The sequence below is a fragment of the Nesoenas mayeri genome, assembly GCF_963082525.1.
Source record: "Nesoenas mayeri genome assembly, chromosome: 27".
Lineage (NCBI taxonomy): Eukaryota > Metazoa > Chordata > Aves > Columbiformes > Columbidae > Nesoenas > Nesoenas mayeri.
The window spans coordinates 3786916-3810628 of record NC_137555.1 but is presented as its reverse complement, the minus strand read 5'-3'; the positions used below and the strand labels follow the sequence as shown (position 1 = coordinate 3810628).

General features: G+C 49.8%; 1 protein-coding gene across 1 annotated transcript; it reads right to left on the bottom strand.

Moving 5' to 3' along the window:
- Positions 1-840: 840 nt before the first annotated feature.
- On the bottom strand, positions 841-20683 carry ARHGAP25 (Rho GTPase activating protein 25; the record flags this gene model as incomplete). Its single annotated transcript, XM_080360350.1, has 11 exons — positions 841-2658; positions 3257-3834; positions 4360-4559; positions 5284-5405; positions 5916-5989; positions 7271-7403; positions 10442-10649; positions 13075-13194; positions 13561-13648; positions 15617-15810; positions 20623-20683. The coding sequence occupies 11 exons, from the start codon at positions 20681-20683 to the stop codon at positions 2448-2450; spliced, it is 1989 nt and encodes a 662-aa protein (XP_080216476.1). The 3' UTR covers positions 841-2447.
- Positions 20684-23713: the final 3030 nt, after the last annotated feature.

Genomic DNA, 23713 nt, shown 5'->3' with positions numbered 1-23713 from the left:
CACCTGACCTCTATTGGAAAGTCTTATCTTTTAAACACAACCGCTATAAACACTCCACATTTTAATGGGCAGAATATCTTCAAAGAAGTGGCTCTGATCTCCAGAAACAGTCATGGTTCGATGGAGGTTGTTCTGCCTATCTGCAGCGGAAGCGGAGGAATGCGCAGTTTATACTAAAACAACGCGCACTTGTCCTAATCACAGAGGCTTCTGAGCCTCGGCCAAGCCTTTTCGCGTCATCCCGCTCTGCTGCGGAGGAATTATTGTTTTATTTTCAGGGAATACTGTTTAATTTAATTGTCCTGATTTTTTCACACTTTTGATCTTTGCAGGAAGGAGCGTGTGGCATTTCCAGCCCAGATGTTCACGACGTTTCCCTAAGACTTGATGGAGAAATTTCTCCCTAAATGACTCATGAGCCTGATGCCCAGATTAGTAATGAGGTCCTTGTAAAGGTAAAACACTGAATAAACTCTGGCAAGGTCAGATTGTTCTCCTTGGAGCTCCTTTCTGTGATGTCCATCCCTCTGCAAGGGGGATGCAAAGGGCTACTGAGATTTTAAATTCCCACGTTGTTTCTGATTTGAGACATTTAAATCAGATTTGAAACATTCAAATCAAATTGGGTCATTGCCAGAGCAGAGGACCTTGGCTGTGGGTCCTCTGGAAAGTGCTGTGATTTTGTACTAACCTCATACATCCCTCCAGAACAAATTAACTCACTAGTGTGAAGGTTTGTGGCAGGACAGTGAGGGGCTGTGGGGTCTCTGTGGATCCTCTGGAAAGGAAAATCCCCTCGAATCAGAGTCTGCAGGTCGAATGAGCAGTTTATGGGTCAGATTCTGAAACGCAGTTCAACTTCCACAAACCTTTATATCCACAGCTGAGCAAAGGTGGATTCAACACACCAAACTGAATCCAAGTTTGAATCTAAGGAGTCTGGGCTTAGTTTTAGGGCTAAACAAGCCCACTCCGCCACCAAAGCTCGTACCAGTAAGAGCTATATACCCACTATTGACTTTTATCCTCTGATAACATTTTCCCACTCCCATCTCCCTTTTTGTCACAGTTTGTGTCCCTTTCCCCAACCAGTTCATTTTTCTCTGCAGCCTCTGCCATGCAGATCCACAGCCTGTCTTAAGCTGGACTTTTCTATTACCAAGGCCGAGTCCTCCCTAGCACTAATCCAGTGTTGTTTCATCAGCTCTGCTCAGCACAGAGGCACGTGTTTGATCCTAAACATCTCGCTTGAAAACTCTTGTTTGTCCCTTTTTTGTTCCCACAAAGGCTCTAGGCTGGGCTGAGCCTACGTGCTGTTGTTCCCCCTTCTGAACAGAAATAAAGAGTGGAAGGTTTTCTTGCAGAGTCTTACTATTTTCTTTCCAACACCAAAACCTTCAGCAGCATCGTGGTACCGCTGGAAGGGTGATGTGCTGGCAGTGGGAAAATAAGACAAGTTTACAAAGACCCACAATAGCACCGTGAAACCTTCGGGTCTGACGGCAGCAAGTGACCCCGGTATCATCATTGGGGTGCAAACTCAGGTTTCCACCAAGGTGGCCGAGCAAATCCTGTTCTGCACCGATGAAATGATGAAATAAGTCCAGATCTGTTATTCTTTGAAAGCCATTCTTCAGGAAAAATGCAGAAGCCCCGTTTTGTGTACTGGGTAGAGCTCTGCACAAAGAGCTCCGTGTACAGACGCATGGACGTGCTCTCCAAAGCCTCATCAGCAGCTGCGCTGGATTCGTATGCACGTGGCTACAAGGAACAGTGATTTAAACTAACAAAACAGCCACTTAAATGAAGAGGTTTTTGCAATATTGTGATTTTATACCGGAGCCTTGATATCCATGACTCTGGCACAGCACAGCCAGTGATGCTCTTCTCAGTGGACCTAATGGGTTGTCTGGGTTTCTCTTGCTCTATAAGAGCAATAATTAATGTGAACATCTCAACCGTGGTGCTGACGGCGTTTGCAGCCCACCATCCGTCGTACTGTGCCACCCCAGACCTTTTGGGGCTTCTCTGTCTCCCCAGATCCAAGATTTAAGGAGTTTTTGGTATCTCCAGCAAGGAGCCCGCTGGCTGCCAGAGGGGATGCTTGCTAGTTGATTTTATTAAAGGCATAATATATCCTTAACTTGAACTCCTGAGTGCAAGCAATTCTGATTGAGCAGCAAGAAGTGTCAGCCTGTTCTACAGGCAACTTGAGCAGCTGAAAGAGGAGTTGAAATAAACACTGAAAAAGAAAAACGCTAAAGAATATTTGTGAAATTTCCTGTTTCAGAGCACAAACCAGCCTCTGACTTCTGGACTCCTTCCTCCAAACCAGCCGGTGGTCGGTACCAGAACACGGGACGGTGCGAGTCCCTGGCACTGACCCGCTTGGCAATTCCTGTGGGTTCACGCAGCTGCTTTTTAGTCTGTGCACAGCTGGGTGGCTTCTAGTTGGTTTTGGTATCGGTTTTGCTTGTGGATTTGGCCAATTTTTTAATCTCCTCCTCAAGCATCTTGTTTTTCTTCTCCATGTCCTCCCGTGACCGCTCCACGTTCTTCAGCCTCAGCTCCAGCTCCTCAGACTTCTTCTTCTCCCTCTCGATGTCCTGATTCAGCCTCACCACTTTGGCCCAGACGTCATAGTTCTCCTTCTCAAGGCTGCAAAGAGAAACAGACCATGAATGGATTGGATCAGAAGAGTGCTGAGAAGTCATCGTTTGGCCCTTAAGGTGTCTACCCTCTGCATCATTAAGCAATAAAATAAGTTAGAGGTGCTGTCCTGACCCCCTGACCCTCAGCGGCCACATAACATAATGCAATAAATCATTACACGTGATATATAATAACATGATTGATAACATGTGAATCTATATAATGCTGATGGTTACAACTAATAACATAATAATGCTACTACTGAATTCTGGATAGCACAGTGATACAATATTGCAATAAGAACAAGAATTACGACAATGTAATTATTGCAGAAACAATACAGTGCCATAGAATAGTGTAGTAGCAATAGTGTAGTAGCAATATTAATATTATAGTAATATAACATTAGCAACTATGTCATGAGAGTGCAGCACATCAGCATTGACTTTTAGATACCTGCTATAATACTATATTTTATCATTAGTTGTTACTATTATATACTGTATAGTATTAGTGGGAAATAAATCTGTGCAGCACTAGTGTGGTAATAACACGAGCTGCAGACTTCATACTCTCCAGAAAGCAGCACTCTGCAGCCCGTTACCTTTTAATCTGTTCCTCGAAGTCGTTTTTCTGCACCTCCATTTCTTTTTCCAGCTTCAGGACCATGTTTTGCAGGAACTCCCTGCTCTCCAGCCCGGGCTCGGACACCTCGGCCGTGCTGCTGGTGGGACTGGCCAGTTCCTTTGGCTGCTGGCTGGGACTGGGGCAGGGCAGGAATTCCTTTTCGGAGCCGCTGCTGGAGGGGCTGGAGCCGCCGCCTTCCCCACCTTCAGCCTGGGAGGTGGGAACATTATCATAGTTCGAAGCCCGGTGGAGGTCGAGCAGCTTAAAAAGATCATGAGACAACGTTCTCTTGTGTCCGTCGGGAACCACAGAGCGCACGCTGCTCCCAGGGGCGTTTTTCCAAAAGTCGGGGGCAAATATGTAACTTTTGTCACTGCTGCCTTTCTCCCCGGATGAAGCAGCTGTCAGGAAAGATTTCCTGTTAGGTAACGTCTGAGTTCTTTTCCTTGCCTGGGTTTTCCACATTCCCAATGTATCTTTGGACCTGTTATCTTCTCCGGGTGCGCTTGAGCTTGCAGCTGGTCCGAGGGCGCTGCTGGAATTGAGGTCGTCTCTCTGTAAAACAAACCTGCGGCGTTAGGACAGGCTTGTCCTGCGAGCAGAGCCAGGCTGCAGCCACCGCCTTTACAAAAGGCACATCTTAACCTGCTGACAGCAACGGCCACACATTTCCCATAAATATTATTTCGAGTTGCACTATGTTTTCCATGAAAAAGAACATTTTGCAGAGATTCTTTAATTCTGAGAAAGGACTTTAATCCTCAATGTTTTCACTTCACCAGCCTGAACTGAAAAGGTTTTACCTATTCTGAGAAGGCTTTACCTATTCTGAAAAGCTTTTACCTATTCTGCCTTTTAGCTAAAAAACTTTAGGAGATTTTATTTTTTCCCAGAACAGCAGATTTTCCACTGGAAAGTGGAAAGTTGATCTCCATCATTTTCCTGATGTAGATATTCCAGGGATGATCATTATTAATAGCAAGTACTCTTAGTGGCTTGCTGACCTGTTAGATCCCATCATAATTAATCATACATTTATTAAATGTACGTGTTGTTGTTTCTCTGAGGATCTGGCCTTACCATTTGCCTTTGGATGGAGCTCTTGGCGCTGGGTGCCGCGGGGTCCTCTGCAGCGTCCCAGCCCACGGAGCTGCGCGGGACGGGGGTCTTCTTGTCATTTTTGTGGGTGGGTGGGGACGGTGGCACATCCTTGGATGCGGGAAAGAGCTCAGCGTGGTCACTGATCATCACAGTCATCACCTTCTGGATCTGTGGCGTGCCTGGAGGAGATTAGAGATCTGTCAGTGGCAAACTCAACGGAACAGGCTTTCTTCTACCCACACTTGCATTTTCTTTTTGGTCTTTCTGGTGTCCGAAATGAGGGTGTACGTAGAAATGCAGGTGAAGACGAGTAGCAGGATCATCAAACCAAATAAAAGGAGAGATTTATAAATCATCCTAGAAAAGCAGGAGCAGACTATTGAGCAACCAACACGGAAGTCTGCTCAGCTGCACCAAGCCATAAATCGGGCTTTTTTTGGCTTGACAAGCAAGCTACAGGTATTAGTTATACAAAGAACATCTGGACCATTTGTATGTGACATCTGTTGGGCAGAGCAGCCTTTCTGTGAAAGCATTTCTTCTGTTAGCTGTGCTGCGTCTGTCCTTGCCCGCAGGGTTCCAGCTTGGCTCAACTTCATTGAGTTTGCTTTGTTTCTCTAAGAAGCATTTGGCACCTTCCTGCGCTAAGCAAAAGAAATACGACTTCAGCAAAGTCCTGAATTGTTCGAGATCTATGGAGGGAACACACAGTGCAACTCCTAAGGGGTTTTTGTCACTGCAAACCCATTTATAGCTGAAATAACACATGGCTTTACTCCACCCTGCTGTACTTACTGTGCCCAGGCATGTGTCTGCCTTATATCCAGGGGTCTAATTGCAAGATTGTGGATGCAATTGCATATCAGGTGCTCCTGTGCCAGTTATCCCAGGAGCCCCTTTTACCTCTCATAATAATGGCAGGATCCTCTATCTTGGGTCTGATGAGGTTCACTCCAATCACTGTTGCCAGGTTATCCACACTCATCTTGTTGACACCAGAGTTCAACTGTATTTCATGTAGAAACCTGGCAGAATCCAGAGGCAAATATTGCAGGTCAGGGGGAAAGGGAAAGGGAAAGGGAAAGGGAAAGGGAAAGGGAAAGGGAAGGAAAGGAAAGGGAAGGAAAGGGAAGGAAAGGGAAGGAAAGGGAAGGAAAGGGAAGGAAAGGGAAGGAAAGGAAAGGGAAAGGGAAGGAAAGGAAAGGAAAGGAAAGGAAAGGAAAGGAAAGGAAAGGAAAGGAAAGGAAAGGAAAGGAAAGGAAAGGAAAGGAAAGGAAAGGAAAGGAAAGGAAAAACTACACTTGATTTTAATTCTCAGGGATGCGTAAGTGAGTTTGAGGGTGGGCACTGATGCTCAGACATTGCCAAGGTGTTTATCTCCATGGCTGAAATTCTCCCTTTACAAAAGATGCCCCAAGGGGAACCAAAACCCGGGTCAGAGGGCTCCCTAGTGGGGCCAGCCTCAGTCTCTGGGATGATATTTCAACTCACCAACCCCAAATCCGAGCCGTTTCTACCTTGTGCACAGCACTGACCTGCAGATGTAGCTGAGGAGGTTGTAGTTGTCTCTGGGAAGGAGGGACAGTTGCTTCAGGAGTTCCTGGTGGCCCTAAATGCAAGTTAAGTAATACCTTGATAAATACACACAGATCTTCATGGACCCGCTCTTCAGATAGAGCTCATCGTGCCTAATCTTGCATTTCTTGTAAACATTTAGGACATTCTTAATCCCAAAGATCTTCAAGTGAAACAACCTACAAGAAACATTTTCCCCGAAACCCAGGGCTGAACGCTGCAGTTCCCAAACCTCCTGCTACTGAGGATATCTGCCTCATCTTGTGTATAGCAACAGCATCCCTGAGTGGGTTTTTTGCAGTGGGGAGGCAAAAGATGAGACAGTTCCCATCTGTTTCTCACTTGTCCCTCTCCCAAATTCCCACTCCCTTCCTCGGTGCCACCTTGAGCCCTCTGTTCTCAGCACAGGACCTTGTGCTTCCCACACCTCTCCCTTTACACACTCGCTGTTGCTGCGAGAGCTCAATGAAAAGAGATGCAGCTCTGAGCTCTGCTCTGGAAATTCAAGCTTTAAAATGGACAAACCCTTGTTGTCAAGTTGGGAAACCTCATTGGCTTTGGGAAATTTTATATATATATATATTATTTTTTTCAGATTTCAAAGCTCGATAATTACACAGCTTATAACACACAAATAAATCTGCACCCGATATCTCCAGCTGGCACTAAAACACAGCTACCCTGTTTCCCCGAAAATAAGACAGGGGCTCATATTAATCTTTGCTCCAAAAGATGCGTTAGGGCTTATTTTCAGGGGGTGTCTTATTTTTCCATGGATAACAATCTACATTTATTCTTGAAAACAAATCAATGTTCATTCAAATATAGTCATGTCATCTCATTCTGGAACACCATCATAACTCTCCAAACCCTGAATGTCATCATTAATTTCTTGTGACTCTCTTTCTTCTTTCCATGTACAACAGTGGATATGTAGCAATATTCATGAATATCAACATTTATTCAAATACAGTCACGTCACCATCTTCTGGAATATCACAACTCTCCAAACGCTATCTGTCCCACTGCATTCTATTGCCAATTAATTTTACCTTTTTACATGTACAGCTGCCTGAGCACTGTTTAAATTGACTTTTTTTAATGAACTGTAACTAGGCCTTATTTTTTGAGTAGGGCTTATATTTGGAGCATCCTCAAAAACCCTGAAAAATCACACTAGGGCTTATTTTGGGGTAAGTCTTATTTTTTGGGTAGGTCTTATTTTCAGGGTAGGTCTTATTTTCGGGGGAAGTCTTATTTTCGGGGAAATGCCATAATTTTAAGGCCAGAAGGAGATAAATTAATACATATCTACCTTTCTCTCATCCGCCTCCAGCGCCTGCCCGCACAGCAGGAAATCCTCGTACTGCGTCCAGGGCACGACGGGCTCGGGGAGCTCCCGCAGGTAGAGTTTGAACAGAGAGGCCACGGTGTGCACATCCGTATCCCTGCGACGGGGAAAAAGAGTCGCTCGTGACACTCGCACCCAGCTGGTGAGCAAACCCCACCCCACTCCGGCAGTGGGAAATTGCATTTAGTTGCATTTTATAGACGCAAGATATATAAATAGAGAAGCCAAAGCAAGCTGGGGAGAATCCATAGGGCACCCCAAGGGTGGCAATGGCCCCAGCTGGCAGGAAAATAAATATGTGGTGGAGATTTTCCCCCATCCTGTGGGTCCGGCAGGTCCGCAGGGCTCATCCCCAGCCTGCGTTTGGCTCCTGAGGGTTCGCCTCCAAATTTTGTCCGGTGTCCCTGTGTTTTGCAAATGCAGAGCTTGCCTGGGGATTGTAAGATTAACAGCAATTACTGAAGATGTTCTGCCGGGCCAAATGTTTGCAGCTTTGCATACCATGTAGTTTACATTCTTACATTAAAAAGGACACTGTCAAGATCGTAAGCCTCTAATTTGACCTACCTAATGCTCCCCACTGAATCCCACCCTGCTTGTGTGCACAAGTGTGCCCGTGCAAACACAAACGGGCTGTGAAGATGACACCAAAGATCAAACCAGCATCCTGCAGCATTCAGGTCACTGGAAACCCCGTTATTGGCCTTTTCCTCGCTAAGAAAATGCTTCGGTTGAAGCGCGTGGGGGTCGCAATCCCATTGAGATCAGCACAGCAACGCTCACAGCGAACGCTGCAGCACAGGGTTAACGTGGCACAGTGCTGGGAAAAGGGCCAAACTGCTGCAAAATGCAGTTCTGAAAAGAAAAAACATAACAAAAGGCTTCACCTTCCTATGACCCCCGTACAGGTTACAACAGGAAAGCTTGCAGCAGGACTCTGGCATCCAGAAAGCAAGAAATATTCAGCTGCAAACCAACAGCTGGGATGGTTACACCTCCAGAATGGCCGTGGCTCTGCCTCGCACAGCACAGTGATTATTTAGGTTAAAGTGCTGTGTTTTTTCCCTAAGAAAACTGCACAAAGCTAGGTAAAAATATGTGAAGTTTTGCAGTTAGGGACAGAGCTGCAAATACAGAGACAAGGCACTTCACTTAGGCAAACTGCTTTGCTTACAAGTCCGGGGAAGCTCCTGGTTTTGAGTGCTCCCCTTCCACAAGCACCCCAAATTTGCACAGATAGGGCATCACCCCAGCCAGGATCAAGCACCTTCAAACACATGCAGCAGCCTGAACACTCCGTGTCTCGTTACAGCGGACAGGGCTGCGAAAAGGCAGGACCCTGTTTAATTTATCCCAGCACAGGGGTCATTGCTTACACCAGTACAGACCAGTAACTAAAGCCCCAAAACAACATGCATGAGCAAGCAGGGGACACTGGGCAATGCTTCATGTAACTGGGGCCAAAAGCAAGAGGATAAACTCTGACTTGGGGTGTGAACAGGTGGGAAACCTCATTAGACATAATGAAGCACCTGCAGACTATCAAGGCAGGGCTTTATAAAGAGGTGCACAGGAGGTTTATATTTTCTCTCACATTTGGCACAGGACATGGGAAAGGTAGTAACAGCAAAAGACCTCAGAATCCCAGAATGTCATGGATTGGAAGGGACCTGGAAAGCTCATCCAGTGCAATCCCCCCATGGAGCAGGAACACCCAGATGAGGTTACACAGGAACATGTCCAGGTGGGTTGGAATGTCTGCAGAGAAGGAGACTCCACAACCCCCCTGGGCAGCCTGGGCCAGGCTCTGACACCCTCACTGAGAAGAAGTTTCTTCTCAATTTAAGTGGAACCTCTTGTGTTCCAGCTTGAACTCATTACCCCTTGTCCTGTCACTGGTTGCCACCGAGAAGAGCCTGGCTCCATCCTCCTGACACCCCCCCTTTAGATATCTGTAACCATGAATGAGTCCCCCCTCAGTGTCCTCTTGTCCAGCTCCAGAGCCCCAGCTCCCTCAGCCTTTCCTCACCCGGGAGATGCTCCACTCCCTTCAGCATCTTTGTTGCCCTGCGCTGGACTCTCTGCAGCAGTTCCCTGTCCTGCTGGAGCTGAGGGGCCACAACTGGACACAAGATTCCAGGTGTGGTCTCCCCAGGGCAGAGCAGAGGGGCAGGAGAACCTCTCTGACCTACTGACCACCCCCTTCTAACCCACCCCAGGTCCCATTGGCTTCCTGGCCACAAGGGCCCAGTGCTGGCTCATGGTCACCCTGCTGTCCCCAGGACCCCCAGGTCCCTTTCCCCTACGCTGCTCTCTAATAGGTCATTCCCCAACTTACACTGGAACTTGGGGTTGTTCCTGCCCAGATTCAAGACTCTATACTTGCCCTTGTTCTATTTCATTAGGTTTTTCCTGCCCAGCTCTCCAGCCTGTCCAGGTCTCTGCATGGCAGCACAGCTTCCAGTGTCACCACTCCTCCCAGCTTGCTGTCACCAGCAAACTTGCTGATAGTCACTCTATTCCCTCGTCCAAATCATTGATGACTATATTGAATAATATCAGCCCCAGCACTGCCCCTGAGACACTGCACTGGGCTGCTCCAGGCAGCTCTCACAGCGTTAGGGGTTTGTGATTTTCTCTTAGCCCTGCAGAGGAAGGGGCTCAGGAGGACGCAGCCTCGCAGCTGCCAAAATCTCTGTCTCATCTCTTTCTTCTGTAGCAGGGAAGTGCAACAGGAGGAAAGTGTCACGGCTGTGGGCTGGCAGGGAAAGAAATAACTTCTGCTGCCTGCACTGGGGTGTTCTCTGAGCTTATCAGTGCTCTTCTACTTGCTCTCTACCCTTAACTGATGGGCTACATGGGCTCTTTGCTTCCTTCCTCGGCTGCTCCTGCAAATGATAATCAGTGTGTGGGGCCAGGATTTTTCTAAATGCTTTTCTTTATTTCCATGTGTCTCATCTCAGCGCCTTCTGATTCTGCTTTTGCCTCCATTTGGGGTTTCTGCTGAATCCCCTCAACTTGTCAAGCCCTTCTAGAGGCTCCAAGTTTCCTGCTGGACTCTCTGGAGCTGCTTTTCCCCACATTTTGGGGTGTATGAGACCTGGTTGAGTAGGAGAGGGGGGGATCCAGCGTTACCGGTCAAACGATGGCCTTTCCCCGGCGTCGAACGCGTCCCTGAGCTGTTTCACCAGGTTGTCTTGGCCAGGGAGCCTGAAGATGCCCTCCTCGCTCACGCCGTGCTCGCGGATGAACTCAGCACACTCCTGCACCAGGATGGGCACCTGGTGCTGCCCAAATTTCTGCTCATAGGCCATGGTCTCTGCCAAGCGCTGGCCGAACACCACTGGGGAAAGGACAGAGAGGTTAGAGGAGCCCGAAAGCTTTGCTGAAGGCACATTACCTGCCAATGCTTTGTGCAAATGTGACAGCAGACCTTGCTTTTTTGATAGCTACAAGGACCCTGCAGACTGGGTGAAAGCAGAACTTCTTCCAAATAAATGATTAACAGCTCTCAAAATAATTTAAATGAAGCAGTGGGTCTTGTTGTGTGCTTGAAGCAGGGCGCTGATCCAGAGGGAGACAGGACCAGCAAAAAGGCTGATGGCACAGGGAGAGAAGGCAAGTTTATCACTCAAACTTGATATAGAAAGCACAGGAGACCACCACGAAACAAGAAAAGCAGCCTTGCAGAGATTTGGGGCAGGAAGTCTTACTGACTGTATTGTTTTCTTGCCTCTCACCCTCCAGAAACCCTGCTGTGCGAAGCGGAGCGGTGTTTTGCAGCGGGCGGTACCTTTCCTTTGGAGCAATGGCTTTTTCCTCCTGAATTCACAGCAAAACAAGAGCTCAGCGGTGGGAAGGCAGCAACCTGCATCCCAGCTCTTCCTCCTTGCAGCCTGCGGCATGGTAAGAGCAGACAAATCCTGACTCAAACTGGCTCTGAGATGTTTTTAGCAAAGGGTGCTATGGTCCTCTACCATATTTTTGCCCTGGGATGTGTTCACCTTGTGCTCTGAAGGCTGAAATAATTCCTGTGTGTCTTCCAGACCAGGAAAATACAAGTAAACGCTCTCATCTGGAGCTATGAGGCTTGTTGGCACTTGCCTGATCGTGGGGGTTTTTCATTTATAACTTTTAAACAATGAGTATAAACCTGTTGTGCACAGTAAAGACAAATAGCACTTTATTTTTCCTCCTCCCTCTGCTTTGGGAGCTGATACTGAAATGTTTATTTAACTGCAAGCTGGCAGATCTGTTAATCTGGGGATAAGTCCCCAGGGCCAACGCGGTGCCCACCCAGCAGGCAGCTGCTCTCGTGGGGTGGCAGCCAGACCCGCTGAGATTTTGGAGATGCCTTTGCTGTTGTTTCACGCTTTGCAGCTGTTCTGATTGTTTGATGTGCAACAAGCTCACGAGTAGCTGGGTCTCCTGGGGCTGCTTCCAGGTGGGCTCTTGGCACAACCTCCACTGTGCAGTGTGTTGATTTAAAAGCACATGTTGCCTCAGCTTGTATTGAAGCCAAAAACCTAAACTGCGATGTTTTAGCGTACATTTATCTGTGTATTGACATAAAGTGCAGCTCCGTAGTATCTGACTTCTCCGTTATCCTCGGGGCTCTCTGTACTACTATACATTTACATTTTGTATCACATAAGGTCTCTTTATCTAGCTGGAAGAAACTGGCAGCCTCTTAAGTTTAAGCAAGACTCAGATGCAGAGTTGTTATTAAATATTAGAGCCAGGTGAGGCGATAGCCTGAGCATTTCTGGCTCGTGCAATCCTAATTTCAGGTGGGTGATGCTGCCACCCCCAGGGCACAACGTGTTTGGTTTCAGAGGCAGAAAATACCTGGGTTGCAGACAAAAATCATCATTTAGGTGAAGCTCCTCCGTGCCTATGGCAGGGTGATGGTGAAAGAGCTTGAACTGGCAGCATCTGCTTGTGAACTGCTGGGATTTGTATTAACACAGGTGCTATGGGAGACCAGAGCTCCATTGTGCTTGTGTGATACAGCTGAAGGGCGTGAACTCTATAAAAATATCATATAAATAGTTAGGGCAAAGAACAGAGGGAGGAAGGAGAGGCTCAGGATGATTGTCCAGGTTGGCGCTCTTCTGGAAAAGGGCTAAAGAGACTCCCAGCTGTGTTTTATTGTTGAATCTTATAGGAGAAGTCTGGATATGAATAGTTCATCCTTATGGGAAAGTGGCTGGAGTGACCTTTGCTGCTTCCTTTGTGGTGGCCGATTTCTGATGTGCTCCTTTCTGATTAATTCGTGTTTTATACTTCCCTGTCCACAATGTTGTAATGACATAAACACACGTCTGAGGTGGCTGGGGAGTAGGATGCTGCCATTGTGTGGCCAAAGCAAAAGGGCTGGGCTGAGCAAGAAAAGCTGGAAGGAAAGCAAAGCAAAGCAACTGGCAGGTTGAAAGGCTTTTTACAATGCTTTATCCCTGACTATGAGTTGTTTTCAAGAACAACATCTTCTGCGTTCAATAAGTCAATGTGGAGGTTTGCAAAAGAGGTTGAAACCAGCGCAGAAATCTTGGCTGCTGTTTCCTTAACGCTGCCCGTGTTTGCAGCAAACCCAACACCGCGGGGGCCGCGATGGGAGTAGGTTTCTAAGACATTACAAGTTACGGTCGCATTGCAGCTCCATTTTCAAGGACTTATGAGTCCAGCTTTGAAATCCTCACACTGAAGTGCTGCGGAGGGTGAGACGGTAGGAAATCACCTCTCCAAGAGCCGTCCCTGCTCCCCTTTACCTCCTGATGGTGACCCCAGCACTCGCCGAATGCATTTAACCCATTCCTCCATCTCCGACTGGGAATTAGCCATGAGCACGCAGGTGTCCTGCCCTGTTCGGTTCTGCTCTCCGGACACTCCTAAAACATAAAGATTATGCGTTGTTTATAGAGAGGACTAGAGGCAAAAAACAAACCCACACTCTTGTTTTCTTTGCTAAATGCTTTTGGTTCCAGTTTTCCCCAATAATGTCAATTTGGCTGTAAAATGAAGCAGCGCTCTTACTAAAGGTTTGCAGGAAAGCAGCAGAAATGGCTTAATGCTGCACCTTGGCAAAGCTCCTCATGGGACCTGGACACTGAGACGGTGGGAACACTGAAAGCAAAACGCTAATTTTCATGTGCAATGCAGCGCTGTGGGCACCTTGAAAATAAATGGGGGCAAAATGACCTCACCAAATGATTTTTGGGTGAACAGTCCAGCCCAGAAGTGTGAAACGTCCTCACCTGGGATGATTTCGAAGATGAATTTCCCTCCTTCCTCTGGGTTGCTGGCGACCTCCTTGATGGTGCTTCCCAGGAGAGCCAGGCAGCCCTAGGACAGAGCAGGAGCTGCAAACACCCGCAACGAACACACCCTGCAAATACATCCCTGCGAGGCTGATGCTGCCAGCACTGAGGACTGAAGCCCTTCTTTCAAACAAATTTCAGGACCTGATGGCCTTTATATTATATATATCGGCTAAAAATAACTTTTCAAACAATAAGGGACACTTCTTAATGCCAGTTTTTCTCATGAAGTGATTCCCAGAATAAGAAAACTGGTTGTTTTGCTCTTTCCTTTTATTTCCCCCCTCCCTTTTTATTTTTTTCTTTAACCCCTGCTGGGGCTGGAAGAAGAAAGTACAAAGGAGAAGAGACTTGAGAAAACACCCAACTTGGCCCGTGGGGGCCGAGCAGGCGCGTGAGTCAGCCCAGAGGCCTCCCAGGGCAGGAAACGAGCCTGCGCCACAGAAATTAATAGGTTTTTCAGCAATTTCAGCCTCCTGAAAAGCCCTTGGGCTCCCGTGAGCGCTCCAAAGGTCCGAATTGCAGCTCTGTCAGTCGGAATCGTCGATGGGATCAGAGAAGCTTGAAACGAAATGACGGTGCGTTGAGAGCTGCCCAAAGCGCTGTGACCAGCAATAAGCTTTTTATTATACAGCACTTTCTGTTTCTACATCCTATTTGCAACCGGGGAGGCTGCTCTGCTCAGTCACCCCTGAGATGAGGCAAAGCCTCATAGGACCTGGGTCCCGCTGGGCTCAGCCTTCGGTGTCACCCTGAGGATCCACTGATCACTGTCCCCTTAGGAGCGCTTTCTATCTTGAGATCCATTTTGGTACCAGTAACAATACAGAGAACGCTTTTTCCGGCAATGGGGAGGAGCTTTCCCTGGAATTTCTCAAAACAACAATATTGAAAAAGTAAACTATGATATGGAGAAAATGGTTGAAAAAACTAAAGTTATCCATGTAAACTGGGGAAAAGAAGGAGTAATTTCTTCCTGGCAAGTGTTCTGTAATGCGTACCCTGAGAAATAGTTGAGACAGATAAGCCGGGGATTGTTATAACCCGGAGGGGCTGCAGATAGGGGTGGTGCTGCAGATGTTGGGTGCTGGTGCAGATGTTTAAATCCAGCCCAAGTGGGTGATCACACTTGTGTTTTGTGCAAAGGTTTGGGTAATCCTCTGGGGATCTCAAAAATGACTGAACCGGAGCGTTCAGCAGATTTCAAACCGTTTCCCTTAGGGGAAAAGGCAGCGGGCATGTTTCCTCTGGCCGCGCAGGGTGGACCATGGTGGCAGCCAAATAACACAAACTGCAGCCAAATAACACAAATTGCATCCGTACCGTGGAGCCTTCTGCAAAGGATGGGCTGGGATACAAACTCGGACTTCGGAGAGAGAAAGGCAAGAGGTCCTAAGGCAGCAGCTGCCCTCTGCTGTCACCTGCCCAGCCCACAGCCCTGCCTTGGGCACATCCACCCAGGCTGCGCTCAAAGTCCTGCTTGGTTGTTTCCTAAAAACACCCTGGAAGATGCTTTTCCCACCAAGGGCATGGCTGAAACCTCTCGCAAAGCTCCTGTCATCTTGTGCTGCACCTGCTGTCACAGAAATGCTGCTGTACTGAGCTCTTTTTCTCCTTGTTGTCTTGGAGAGTTATAGCAACCTTTTAGTTGGTAACTGGTTTTCTTTCCAGCACTGTGTGGTTTGGGCATAGAGACACTTTGAGTGCATAGAGGATCCTGATCAGGATATCTCATGTGTTACTGTTAACCTCTTTAATAACCTACTCCGTAGAATTGTTTTGGATGGAAGAGACTCTCCAAATCGAGTCCAACCATTAATCCCCCATGTCCCTGAGAACCTCATGTCCGTCTGTCCAACCCTCCAGGGATGGTGACTCCAGCACTGCCCTGGGCAGCCTATCCCAACGCCCCCATCCCAAATCATTTCCCTACAAGCAAAGCTGCAAGAAGATGGAGACTGAGCATCAGCAAAGCCCAGCGCCTTCATCCTACCTGTGGTTTGGCATCGTCCTCGTCCTTGTAGTAGAAAAGCTGCTGGCCCTTGAGCACAAAGTAGCGCTGCTGCCAGTTCTTGACGATGGAGCGCTGCTTCTTCAGCCAGCCCGTCTTCAGGGGCCGCTCCAGCGGGTTGGGGGAGCCCGGCCGGGCGCCTGCGGGCTCCCCGCTCATCACGCTCTTGGACCGCGCTGCCAAGGAAAGAGAGGGCTGGGCTGGTGGGACGCGCGGGGACACGGCGCCAGCAGCCCTGGCCGTCCCCAGGGCCCCTTTGGGGTACAACGGCGAGCGCGGTTCCCTGCCCCTGAGCCGAGCAAACTGGCTATGAGTTTGTAAAGGAAGTGGCCGCAGTATCTGTCAGTGTGTGCTTCCTTTTTCCTGCGTGGGAGTAATTGTCTTGCAAGTGAGAAGAAAATCATTAGCTTTTTAAATGGGAGTGTATGTTATTTTTTATACTCACCCCAAACAGCTTGCAGCAGCGATAGCAGAATGACCCAGCCCGGCTTGGAAAAAGACCAAACAACCAAACCTATTTGGAAAGTGCAGTTTTGCTATGGGAGAGCTTCGCCTGATGTCTCCAACGGGGCAGCTCTCACACAATGAGGCTGGAAAGCCTCCAAAAAGTGCCAGTGTGGATTGCAGCATCCCCTCTCTCCTGTTTTATCATGTAGATGAGTCCCACCGCTTCCAGGGACCAGCAGCATGGCCCTGCGGCACCTCTAAGTGCTTCTGTGACAATAAATGCCTTGGGAAAGATCATTTCCAGAAGGGACACTTTGATTTTTGCCTCTGGACCGGGCACTGCAGGACCCCGGTGCCAATCTGCTTGGCAAGAATTAGCATTTGTGCTCGCAGGGCAAAAATAATATGACTCCAGGGGAATTCAGCATCACTGATCGCTGCGTGTTTTGGACTCAGTGCTGAGCAGTTGATTTAGAGGTCAGAGTGCTGCAGTTGAAAAGTGTGTCCAGCTTCCCCTTCTGAAATCCCCTGGAGCAAGAAATCCCGCTGCATTTTGCCTCCATCCTTCGGAGTCAGGTTTGGGTACAGCACTCCGAGCTCGCTCCTCCACTACAAACCCATTACAGGATTGCAAGTCATGGTCCAAAAATCCAGAAGGATCGCGAATCCAAAAACTCAGCCTTGGAAAGGCAGTGAGGACGCTGCCTGTGTCTCGGTGTGGGCTGATGCGCGTTGTCCCTGCGCTGGATGTGGTTGTAAGGAAGGACCTTCGAAAGGGATTTGCCAGCCAGCTCCCCTGCAAAATGCTGCTACTGGGGATTACCCTGATGCAAAAACCAACATGAGGTTTCCAAACTGCACCTCAAGCTCCAGGCAGCTCCTTTGCTCTTTGCTGGAACATCTGCATTACTCAAATCTCATAAATATTAATGCGATTGCTCACGAACGTCATCGCTCCTCTCTGTAAATCATGTTCCTTCGTGTCTTGCAGCTGCTGTGAGCTCCTTGGGGCTTTTTCCAAGCACCGATGACAACAAGGGCTGAATCTGAAGTGAAGCTGTTGCGTTGCAGCTCGCAGGGTCCATTCTCACACTCAAATGGGTGGGAATCAGGGATGTGTCTCCATCCATCAGCTTCCCCAAAGGGCTCAGCCCAGCAACACTGATATTCCAGCGGCACAAGACTTTAAGGGAGAAATATTGTCTTTTATGACCTTTTATTGGAGATATTAATCTCACTCAAATCCCATCACAGCCGCACTGTGGAAAGGAAGCGACCCGCAGGTGCTGCTACCCAGGGGGTTCCTCCTGCTCTCATTTTTGAGCTTAAATTGTCCGGTCCTTGCTGGAAATCATGTTTATTCTCCCTCTCTGCAGCCTCTCCTGGGTGGATAAAGACTGTGCATTCAGATGGGTGCCCTTGGGTCCCCATTCTGCACCATCAGCCCTTCTGAAACACCAAACCTGAGGCGCAACCAGAGGCTGGTGCTTCGCCGTGGCTTAACCACATCCATGCACGTACATATACCCCAGCGCGAACATGCAGATTTATCTTCTCTCTGCCCAAACCAGCTCTCCCTGTGCTATGGGCTCATTTAAGGCCAAAATAACTACTTGCGGGATCATTCTTACCCACGGAGCGAGCGCTCCCAAGTCACTGTCCCCACCAGTGCGGAGGTGTGGGGAGAGAGCTGCTGTGGGCAGCTTGGCTTTGCTAATTTCAGGTCTATTTTTGCCCAGTGGAAAGTTTTCTGCCTTCACCAAACCAGAATTACCGAGGCTGCGGCTCCCTCCTTTACCACCTTTCCAAATTTCTGCCTTTTGTGGCCGGTTCAGCGTCCGGCTCGTGTGCTGAAAATGTTATATGCGGCTGGGGCGAAGCTTTTCCCTGCCTCTCACCATTGGCAATCACCTCCTTCACCAGCACGTCGCTGCTGCGTTCGTCCCTGCTCCTCCTCACCGCTCTCGCACCCACTGAAAGAGCGAACATGGTGCCTCCCAAAGTGTTTCCTGTGGTAACCGCCTCTGAAGCTGAATATTTCCTCCAAAACATCCTTGCTCTTCCTCCAGCCCCGCGGAGTGCCTGTGTCCCGCTCCCCAAAAAGAGGAGCCCTGCCAAAGCGTGACTTGCAGGAGAAACTCCATTGGGTGCCACATCAGCGCTGTTTACTGCTCCAAATCCTGCCACCCCCTTTGCTCCTGCACCACAGGGCGTTGGGTACTCGCAATAAAAACCAGCAAAAGCGCCACGAGAGGTGTTGCAGCGAAGATTGCAAACGCAGTTTTCTCTTTCATGGAAATAAATAGCTTTGCGTTTTTCTCAGCGTGAGGAAGCACATGGGATCCCAGCCCCTCACCAGCCTCATCGCCTCCTCTGCACCCTCTCCAGCACCTCAACATCCTTCTTATGATGAGGGGCCCAAAACTGAACAGAGAATTCAAGGTGTGGCCTCACCAGCACCAAGTACAGGAGGAGGATCGCTGCCCTAGTCCTGCTGGCCACGCTATTCCTGATACAAGCCAGGACAGCTGCTGTCACAGAAACATGGTGGGGTGACTCCCACAGCTGGAATGCTGCAATGGGTGGCTATAAACTCTTCAAAAGGGACAGGCAAGGAGGAAGAGGCAGTGTTGTACCAGGGAGGGTTTAGACTGGATATCAGGAAACTGGTTTAGTGGTGGACTCAGCAACGTTAGGCTTACAGACGGACTCAATCTTAAAGGTCTTAGCAAGCTTAACAATTCTACGATTACATTGAGTATCACTTGAAACCTAACGCATTCTTCAGGGTTTTTTGTGTTTTTTTTTTTACTTATCAAAAGGAAAAGAGCCAATTTAGCTCCCTGGGCTTGTTGATTGACTATGTTCAATTCCAGATCTGTGCCCCCCCCCAGGGTCACAGAAGCTGCTTGTGCCATGGTCACAGCTGGGCCCGAGGAGGGGAAGTGTCCCGAAGCCGGGAGGAGCCAGACGGGGTGGTGGTGACTAATATGCAAGTGTTTTCGGCAAGCAAGTGGCGTCCCCGCTGCACCCCCAGAGATGGCAGCGACCAGTCCCTGCAGCCAGAAGCCCCAAAACACGAGAAGGGTCAATGCACCGAGCTCAGGTCTCTGCACAGGCACACAAACCCCTCATCTCGTGGGCTCGCAGCAGCTGCAAAATGCACCCAGGATTTCATCACAGGCAGATTGTCTTGAAAAACTAAAACCAATTCCTGGTGCCAATGCAGGTTCAAGCGTGTGTCCCATCTCTGCTTCCCAGCAGCCAGCGGGCTCAGTGCCTTGTTTTCCGAGCTACCGATTGAATTTACCCACTACTTCACAGCATCTATGCAAAAAATTATCCTAATTATCCTAAGAGTGCAATGCAGGAATCCAGGATGCTTCTGTGATAACTCTGTGGGGATTTCTCCTCCACCCTCCTGCAAGCTGATGAGTGCAGATGCTGGTGTTGCTTCCTCCATCTGCCTGCAAAACTGCTGGACCAACTGGGGTCTCATCCTGTACATCACCGAGCATCACAGGGACCAGCAGCACTTCAGCTGGGGCCTTGTGAAGAAAACAGTTTGGCCACGCCAACAAAAGCAGCTTCAGATAAAAGTCCAAATTGCCTTTGTAAGAAAATCCAACCAGGACGGCTTTGCGAGCTGACGCGAGGCACGGGGAGGAAGAGCTCAGCACACAGGGACCAGCTTGGCCAAATCTCTCCGCTGCAGAGAGAAATCAAGTTGCCAATTTGTGCCTTGACCGTGTTTCGGCACCAATTTTGGGACAGCGAGGGACTTTGTGTCAGTGTGCGCGCAAGGCTGGGCTTGTCCAGCCCTTCCTGGACCGCAGCATCCGTGTTCCAAATCCCTGCCCTGATTGTTTGACCCAAAAATAGGTATTGGCTCCGCTGGGAGATTTTGGCCACACAGGGATCTCTCACCCCTTCCCAAAGGTGACCTCCAGTGTTTTCCGTGCTGGCGACAGATCCCATGGTGGAGCAGAGCCGTGTGAAGCCTTGGGCAGATAAGTCAGGACATTGCATGGTGACGCCGTCCCAGGGCACGTGGGTGTCCGAGACCACCGGACAGGAAACCAGTGACCTCGGGGTGGACAAAGAAACCTGAGCAAGAGCGAGATTTGCTTCCTCCAGCCTGCGCCTCTCCAACCACCTCTTGGCCTGCGCTTCGCCTCCTGCAAGTCTCGCACCAGCAGAATGAACCCGTGCGGATAAATCCCCCCAAACCTGCATTTTGGGTGGGCAGCAGCCACCAGGCCCCCTGTCCCCCAGCCCACCATGATAACCACAGCCCTGCCTGTGCGTCCCTCCCTCCGTGACGACTTTGCAAATCACTTCTTGCAAATCATTTGCAAACCATCTGCTGTCTCGAAAGCGGTAGCTGGGGGCCAGATACCCCCAGCGAGGCCAGAAGCGGGTTTGGGGCTGAGCCGTAGCCGAAATCGCAGTGGGACTTGGCCACGGCCACCCCGGCAGCCCCGCTGGCACCTGGAAGGCTCAATCAGAAACAGAAGCACAAAAAGAATCAATCACGATACCTATTTTTGCAGCGTCCATTCTCAGGTTGAAATCCCAGTTCCGTGGCAGCTTGAGGGACATTTTGGATCAGGAGGAGCTTGTTTTATTCCCAAGGGGGTCTTGCTTAGGAGATGGGCTGAGACGAAGCTCCGATGGTCCCGTGGGAACCGTGCACCCGGGGTGCGATCCCCCCCGCGACAAACGCTGGCTCGCAAGGGTCGATTCACCAATGTACTTCCTCCTCCCTCCTCCGCGAGCGGCCGCGAACAACCCCATAAAAGTACTTTCCCGCCCTGCTTGCCTGCAAAGCTCTCGCCTTGCTGCCCCGATGATGCCGAGGTGATGCCACCTGGTTTTCGCTCCCCTTTTCGCTCCCCGCTTTGGCCGCTGCCCGGCCCAGCCCGCACCGCAGCGCGGCCGCCCAGCGTTGCTCTCCGTACCGCCCGTCGTGTTTGAGGAAGTGGGTGTCCTTCTGGGGCCCTTGCCGCACCAGAAAAGCACTTTACCAAAGGACACGGAGTTTCGGGAAATGTTTTGCTGGGCAGCAAAGCAGAGCCGGTTATGGCTCGGGTGGCCACGGCCAAACACGGCAGGACGGCATCCCCAGATGTCTTAGGGCATCCCGGTGTGCACGGCCAGGGTGGCTTTTGCGTTTTGTTATTGCGGATGCTGGTTTAAGGTTTTTACACCCCCTTTCTAACGGCTGCGTGAGCAAAATGGGGATGAAGTGAGGCTGCTCTTGGAGGAAAAGCTCTGTGTACCAGTGGGGGCTGGGGGACGTGGGCACAGACCCCACCAGGACCAAGAAAATCCCATTTCCCTGCTCACAACAGCGAGTGGATCCTGTTTCACATCATTTAATAGTGTTTTTCCTCAAAAGAAAGCCGACCGCAATGCAATCAGATTGTGATGCATCTTGCGAGACGCAGGATAAACGCAAGGAGAGTTCGTTGCGTTCACAAACACCCAAATGGAGCAAAATGCAACAAAAGTGGCTGCGAGACAGGGTAACATGTCCCGAGGGGCCAACGGGGCATCCAGCCCGGTCCCCCCATCCTGGGCAAGCAGAGGGAAGTTGCCCTGAACAGAAGCAGAAGCAGCGATGTGCGGATGCTGCGCCGAGCCGCTCGCAAAGGGGATTTTTATAGCGCAGTTGCATACATTGAGGATGTGCCTCTGCGGGGAGGAGCTGGAGCCTGCGCTGACTGCCCCGGGGGATAATTTGGGTGAATCACAGCTGAAAAAATAGATGTGTTGCTTTGAGCGGTGACCGGGGCCAGCTCAGAGGTCCCCGGCTCACATGTTCCGCTGCCGAAAGCTCAGGGGACGTGACAGCGTGGAAAACGGAGTTAATCCGGGCGCTTTGGGTGCAGAGGATTGGGGTTAATGTCGTTCAGGTTTGGGCTGCTCCATTGTGACAGCACCATTTCTGCTCCACCCCGAGCAAAGGGCCATGAATGAGCCCTGAATTTAGCGTCATTTTTTCACCATCTTAATAACATCTGCAGAAAGCTCTGGGAAATAATGCGTTTTGAGGCTTGTTTTTCTCTTCAACCTGTGTTGTTTTCTCTTTGTCTTTAAGAGAGCAGCTTGTGAACAGCCGCCTTGCCCCACCTGCCCCGAACAGGATGTCACACGGCACCTTCCCCTCCTCCAGGAAGGAAATAGCAAACGTTTGAGCCCCAAATCACGTCATTTATACCCTCTAGCACCCCAAACCAGCCCTTCCGAAGCTGAACCGAATGCCCCAGGGGAACTTAAAAAGGACAAATCTCAGCCCATAAAGTTCGTTTTGTTTTTACATCCCTTTGCTCTCAGGATCTGCGAATTGGCTGAAGGGAAGAAGCCAGAGAGTCGTGGTCAATGGGCAGAGTCCAGTTGAAGCCTGGATCCAGTGCAGTGCCTCAGGGGCAGTGCTGGGGCCGGGATTATTCAATATAGTCATCAATGATTTGGACGAGGGAATAGTGACTGTCAGCAAGTTTGCTGATGACACCAAGCTGGGAGGAGTGGTGACACTGGAAGCTGTGCTGCCATCAGAGACCTGGACAGGCTGGAGAGTTGGCCAGGGAAAAATTGAATTAAATAGAACAAGTGTAGAGTGTTGAATCTGGGCAGGAACAACCCCAGGTTCCAGTGTAAATTGGGGGATGACCTATTAGAGAGCAGCGTAGGGGAAAGGGACCTGGGGGTCCTGGGGACAGCAGGGTGACCATAAGCCAGCACTGGGCCCTTGTGGCCAGGGAGCCAATGGGACCTGGGGTGGGTTAGAAGGGGGTGGTCAGTAGGTCAGAGAGGTTCTCCTGCCCCTCTGCTCTGCCCTGGGGAGACCACACCTGGAATCTTGTGTCCAGTTGTGGCCCCTCAGTTCCAGCAGGACAGGGAACTGCTGCAGAGAGTCCAGCGCAGGGCAACAAAGATGCTGAAGGGAGTGGAGCATCTCCCGGGTGAGGAAAGGCTGAGGGAGCTGGGGCTCTGGAGCTGGACAAGAGGACACTGAGGGGGGACTCATTCATGGTTACAGATATCTAAAGGGGGAGTGTCAGGAGGATGGAGCCAGGCTCTTCTCAGTGACAACCAGTGATAGGACAAGGGGTAATGGGTTCAAACTGGAACACAAGAGGTTCCACTTAAATTTGAGAAGAAACTTGTTCCCGGTGAGGGTGGCAGAGCCTGGCCCAGGCTGCCCAGGGGGGTTGTGGAGTCTCCTTCTGTGCAGACATTCCAACCCGCCTGGACACCTTCCTGTGTAACCTCATCTGGGTGTTCCTGCTCCATGGGGGGATTGCACTGGATGGGCTTTCCAGGTCCCTTCCAACCCCTGAAACTCTGGGATTCTGTGATCTCACGTCCGGATGGTTGCGTGAGACCTCATGCAGATGTCTTGGTTTGAGTTGAGTGTGGAGCACAGCCGGGGTTTCCCCTGGGAATCTGCAGTTTGTGATGGTTGATTTAATTAAACCAGCACAGGATGGGGATGAAAATGAAGAGGAAAAGGAGGGATCTTCAGCTGAACAGCGATACAGACTCAGCGGCCGCAGAGCCCGTCAGATGATGTGTCTGACTCACGCTGCTGGCCGGAGATTTCAGAGTTCTTGTTGCAAAAGATAC